Raw genomic sequence first — 6,000 nt, 5'->3', positions numbered from 1 at the left:
TCTAGTTTTAGCTTTGGCTCCTGTAAATCCCCCTGTACCCCTTTCAGCAGCACAGAGTTTAGCTGCAAATGCCTCTGGATAATCGTCTGCCTGATCATGCCTGTAGGTAAGTTACCCACAACGAACGTCATAATTGTACTTTATGGGGTTGCCTGCTTCGTTTTCGGTCTTAAAGTTTCTTCTCAGTTTGGGGGATATTATTCAATATTTGTGATGCCCAACACCCATCTATGTGTGTTATCTTCAATTTTCAGCATTAGGACACTTATAAGGACTCAGCATTTTTAAACAGTCCCATATGATCATCATTTTAGGCGACTTTCAAGGTGAGCCTGGGGCTGGAGCATCAGGGAGCGTGTCCCTCCAGGCAGCACCCAGGGGACGCAGCTATGTAACCTCCATTCTCCACAACAAAATGTATTTGAGAATCAAATGTGAGCCACTCTTCTCTGGTAAGCCTCATGCAACAGAGCCCAGTTCCTGCCTCAGGAAATTCTAAAAGGGATTAGGTAAAAGTAAAGAAGTTGTTTTAGTCGGCTACACATTGGAGACTGGCCCGAAAAGGAAACTCCACAGCTGGCTGTAAGAAAGAAATTTATTACTAAATGGAGCTGGGGGTGGGGTCTGGTGAGGGTACACGTCTGTCCCCTGCCCCCCCCCCAGCCCCTGTTGCTGAGCCTGGGAAGGGACAAGAAGTGGGTCTTGGGGGGGTGTTATTTGGGGTGGGGGAGGCTCCAGGTCGCCCCGCCTGTAGCCCGGGACGCTCCTCACAGAGCCACAGGCCTGCCTCCCAGGCTCCGGGGGCTGCACTGCTGTGGCAGCCACCTCATACCGCGGGAGGACAGCGGAAGTGAGTGATGTGCCTTGCGGCTGCCAGCAGCGCTCTGTTTCCTCCAGCTTGGGTACCTGGGGAAGAACAAGTTGGCTCCAGGTGTTGCTGGAAGGGTGCGGCTTCCCAGCCAGTGCCCTGGTCCTCTGCGCTGTGCAGTTCCTGGAGAGGCACTGAGCCACAGGGCAGGTCCCCCCAGGGCTTGCAGCAGGTGGTGTGTGGGTCTCGGATGCCCCTCCAGACCTGTCCCCATATCCCCTCGACCCCCTCCCTCTCCACCTTCTGACCCTCAGGGCTGAACCAGTCCACCCCCATCTTGTGCCCTGTTCTTATCTGTCCCTGCCCCTCTGTCCCGTCTCTTTTCTGTCCCATTATCTCCTTATTCCTGCCCCTCGTCTGTTCTGCTGTATCTCCCTGTCTCTGTCCCTCGGGCCCCCGCCCTATATCTCTGTCTCTCCCTTCCCGGTGTCCCTCTGGCTTCCTCTCTTGCTGTCTGCCTCTACCCCTCTTCTCCGTCCTCCTCTCCCCAGCCCCCAACAAGAGGCTGTTGCGACCTTGCTGGAGGCTCTGCAGGCTGTCCTGGGTTTTGGCGTCTGGGCTGGGAGCGGCAGTGGCGGTGGGGACAGGGGCGGCCGGGAACAGCAGCAGGACCAGCGGGCACCACGTGGCCAGGCAGGCAGGGCAGCTGGGAGGGTGCGAGCTGTGGGTGATCAGAGGCCCCGCCCTTTGTCCCCTCCATCCCCACCCTCGCCCCTGTACTCCCCTCTCTATCCCCTCCCCCTTCCACGTGCCTGGTGCCTCACACACAGGTCTGTCACTCTTCACCTGCCCGCAGGCCTGCCGTGTCTTCCGGTCACTGGCCTCTGGCCCCCCAAGGACTCTTAGATCCAAACAGTTCTCGCCTGAGGAGTAGCAGCTGCAGCTCTGGACGCCTCTTTGAGCCCAAGCCAAGCTCCACTGCTGACCGCACCCCTGGCCCGAGCCACGCCCCGTCCCCTGTTACGCCCACCCCAACACTCTACAAAGGCCCTGCCCCCAGGACAAAGCCACGCCCCAATGCTTTAACCACACCCGGGCCACACCCTATCACAGCAGGCCACGCCCCTAAGCCAGAGTCACGCCTCTATTTCTTGAGCAGTCCTGCCCCAGAATGGAGCCCCCAACGCCCTTGTGTTTGGAGTTTTGGGGTTCTCCAGTGTTAGGATCCCAGAGCCCTGCGCAGCTCTCTCCTGTTCACACTGCCCTGACTTCTAGCTCCTCAGCCTTCCTGAATTCTCAACTCGGGGAGGCCACCCAGCTCTGCTTGGGGTGCTCTTCCCTGCACTGTGGCCTGGGGGCCACTTTGTTTCTCTTCTTTCAGGGATCACTGTCCTACCTGATGTCCAGTGTCCGAAAGCCATGGTTTCATCTATTTTGTCCAATTTTTCAGTTGTTTAGTCAGGAGAGTAAATCTGTTTCCTGTTACTCCATCATGGCTAAAAATGGAAGATGAGAAATCTGCTTGTTATCTTTTGGGTGACTGCCTCTTTAGAGAAGCCTTCAAAAATTTATCTTTGATATTCTTAAATTTCACTTTAATGACATGGATATTTCAGTATCTTTCCTGTTTGGAGCTCCAACTGTTCTTTTAATTTGACATCACATTTGTTTTTTCACTTATATAAAATGGTCACTCCCCTCCCTCCATGTAGCTCCTCCCCTTCATTTGTGGGTGTCTTGCTGAAATCTCTTCTAACCTTTTCACATCACATTTTCTTTACTCTCTCTAAAGCCTTCTGCAAAAGCTCTTTGCTACACAGTGTCACCCACTCATTAACCACTGGCTCATCTAATATATTGAATTTTTATTGTTGATACTAAGTATTTCCCTTCTTTTGAACTGTTTACCTCCACATCGCTTTACCAATACACTTTTTTCTTTGAGGATGTTTATTTAGCACAGGTGGTTCTGTTTGTCTTTCTTCTGTGGCTGAAGTCCTCAGGGTTTGTTTTTTTTTGCCAGAACTCACTTTCCCCTGGGAGTTCCTGCACTTTTGACTGGAGGAAAGGCCAGTCCTAGCCCCGCTTCTCAGTGTGGGTTTATGGAGGACACAGCTGCCTCAGCGGGAACACAGCCAAGCAGGGATGGACCACCTGAGCCTGTCAACCCCTCCCAGACATCATGCTACAAAAGGACTCCGCTTCTTTAAAATCATCACTAACACATCAAATTTCTTCTGACACAGGTCTGAACACCCTATATTTGTTTCATCTACTCCCCCCACAGGATTGGGGGTTCAGTGCTGGCTTTCCACTCCCAATGATCCATCAGTCAGGCAGATTCCCCTGGGCTAACGTGTGGAGAGAACATTTGTGAAGCTGCGCTCGGCAGATGCCATGCTATTTGCACCAGTTTCTTCACTGTCCCAACTCCACACATCTTCCTCCACTGAGAGCACAGCCGTCCCTTCTTCTCTCGGAGGATTCCTGACACTGTTTCCACTCCATACCCTTTGCTCACAAGGCAGCATTCAATGGCAGTTCACCAATCCGGCAGGAACTACAAGGGGGTTGATTTCTTTAATGTGAAAGGAAATTTATTTTTTTGGTTATAATTACCACTGTGGCGACTTGGGAGGGTTACTTTTTTCTTTGTGGTCTTCATATAACTTAATTTGGGGAACACTATGACACTGTCATCGCCACGTTTCCCCTCTTTACAGGGATTAGGTGGGGGACTTCCCTGGTGGCGCAGTGGTTAAGAATCCACCTGCCAACGCAGGAGACACAGATTCGAGCCCTGGTCCGGGAAGATCCCACATGCCGCGGAGTAACTAAGCCCGTGCGCCACAACTATTGAGTCTGCGCTCTAGAGCCCACGGCCCCAACTACTGAGCCCACGTGCCACAACTACTGAAGCCCGTGCGCCTAGAGCCTGTGCTCCGCAACAAGAGAAGCCACCGCAATGAGAAGCCTGTGCACCGCAACGAAGAGTAGCCCCTGCTCGCTGCAACTAGAGAAAGCCCAAGCGCAGCAACGAAGACCCAACAGAGCCAAAAATAAAAATAAATGAAATTTAAAATATATATAAAACAAAACAACTAAGTACATAGTCCACACCATCAAATGTCATAATTCCTCATTGTTGTGCCATAAACCCAGCCAGCACCCCCCATTCCCCATGCTGAGTGCTCTTACACTTTATCCTGCAAGGTCTTAATTAACTATATCCTTCACTCACTAACGTTTGTGCCGTTAACTGCCTATTTTAAATTTGCTGAAAGGATAACTTGAAAACTTTAAAAAAATTTTTATCAAATCAAACTCACCGTTATACTTAACCTCAAAGAAAGGTCACCTCTATGACAGGGTGATGGTTAAGATGCATCCCAAATTCAGGAATGTAAAAAACAATTCGCCTGAGAAAATATGAAAGGTTTACACACATCAGTTCTTTATTGAAGAGGCAGTCCAGACCTATTTATATGTGCCAGATGCATTTATATATGCAGAACCATAGGATGACAACATATGTAATGGCCCTGTCACCTTTTCAAATATTTACTGAAAATATACATTATACTAAGCTTTACGGTCAGTGTAGGAAATCTTAGTAGTTGCCATTAAAACTAAGAGTATTTCCTGCACAAAATTATTCAAAATCTACCAGTTAATTCCTGTTATGCAGCATACTCATATACATCTAGAAAAATATGGCAAGAGTGCTGAGCAACAAAAATGGTAGACACTTGTGATTTTTAAAAACATTTTATGGAAGTGTAATATACATGCAGAAAAACACACAAAGCTTGAGTGCACACAACACTCAAATATTCAGCACCTAGATTTAGAAACCAATTATTACCAGCACCAGATGAATGCTCCTTGTCAGCCTTGGCCAAGGCTAACCGCTATCCTGATTTCTAACTGCATAGACAAGTTTTACCTGTTCTTATACTTTACCTGTTTGCTTTTGTGTCTAGATTCCTTCATTTAGCATTCTTTGTGAAATTGAGCTGCTATTGCCTGTGCTTACTGCCCATTCATTCTCCTTGCCTTACAGCGTTCTGTGGTGGAAAACACACCACTGACGTTCGAAGTTCTACTGCATAGGTGCCTTCAGAGTTGTTTTTTGAAGTTTTAGCTCATGAAAATTCTAGGACATGTCCCTTGGTGGACATATACATGCACAGTGGACACATTCATGCATGTCTGCTAGGTTTGGGTTTGTTAACAGGGTACATACACAGGCTTGGCTCTAAGTGCCAGCTTTCCAAAATGGTTCTATCAATGGGCAATACCACCAGCAGTGTAGGCAAGTTCCTGTTACATTCTTGCCAAATCTTGCTTTTTCATGCTTTTCATTTTAACCACTTCAGAGGGTGGCAGTAGTGCCAAACGGGGTTTTAAATCTGCCTTTTCCAAGATTATTAATAAAATTAACATACCTTTTCATGTTTACTGGCCATGTGGATAGCCTCTTTTATGAAATGGACGTCCAAGTCTTTTGCCCATTTTTTTTTTCCTTGTAGATTTGTAGGTGTTTTTATTTTAGATCAGCGGTCAGCAACTATGGCCTGCTGGCCAAATCCTGTCCTCCACCAGTATCTGTGAATAAAGCCTTACTGGGACACAGCCATATTCATTCATTTTTGTCTTATTTATGGCTTTCACACTACGACAGCAAAGTTGAGTAGTCGTGAGTGGAACTGTGTAGCCCACAAAGCCCCAAATATTAATACTATCTGGCCCCTCACCAAAAACGTTTACCAAGCCCTCTTTTACACTCGATTCTGCTGCCACATATTTGAATTGCAAATATCTTCTCCCCTCTGTGGTCTGCCTGTTCACTTTCTCAATGGTGGCTTTTTGAGAAACAGACGTTCTTTAATGTAATATATTCAAATTAACAAGCTTTATTTTATGATTCAGTGCTTTCTGAGTCTTAAGAAAACTTTGCTTGCTGTAAGGTTATAGTCTTCTTATAGCTTTATTATTTTACATTTCATACTTAAAACTGCACTCCACCTCAACTGATTTTTCTATTTTCTATTAAATTATGAAATTTAAATGATGACAGAGCATTTAGTGGAAAGAACATCCTTTCCCACATTACGATCATTACCTTCACCAAAAGTCAGGTGACTGAATTACGTTTGGGTGTTTCTGGAATCTTTATTCTGTTCCACTGG

At 47.4% G+C, this 6,000-nt stretch overlaps 1 protein-coding gene across 1 annotated transcript; it reads right to left on the bottom strand.

The window, feature by feature from the left end:
- Nucleotides 1-537: 537 nt before the first annotated feature.
- Nucleotides 538-4,194, bottom strand: LOC133104259 (WAS/WASL-interacting protein family member 1-like). The gene is made up of 4 exons (XM_061209890.1): nt 4,138-4,194; nt 2,205-2,304; nt 1,384-1,514; nt 538-906 (listed from the first exon to the last, which is right to left on the bottom strand). Exons 2-4 carry the CDS (start codon nt 2,227-2,229, stop codon nt 538-540), a joined length of 525 nt encoding a protein of 174 aa, XP_061065873.1. The 5' UTR covers nt 2,230-2,304; nt 4,138-4,194.
- Between the last annotated feature and the right edge of the window lie 1,806 nt (nt 4,195-6,000).

Source organism: Eubalaena glacialis, chromosome 13, assembly GCF_028564815.1.
Source record: "Eubalaena glacialis isolate mEubGla1 chromosome 13, mEubGla1.1.hap2.+ XY, whole genome shotgun sequence".
In the NCBI taxonomy this organism is placed as follows: domain Eukaryota; kingdom Metazoa; phylum Chordata; class Mammalia; order Artiodactyla; family Balaenidae; genus Eubalaena; species Eubalaena glacialis.
The sequence above is the reverse complement of the archived record's forward strand: the minus strand, read 5'-3'. Positions and strand labels throughout refer to the sequence as shown.

Coding starts and splice junctions, on each gene's coding strand:
- LOC133104259 (XM_061209890.1), bottom strand. CDS start 2,229: ATGGCTTTCGGACACTGGACATCAG. Junction 1,515..2,204: donor TTTCGGACACTGGACATCAG/GTAGGACAGTGA, acceptor GCACCCTCCCAG/CTGCCCTGCCTGCCTGGCCA. Junction 907..1,383: donor CCTGCAGAGCCTCCAGCAAG/GTCGCAACAGCC, acceptor GTTCTTCCCCAG/GTACCCAAGCTGGAGGAAAC.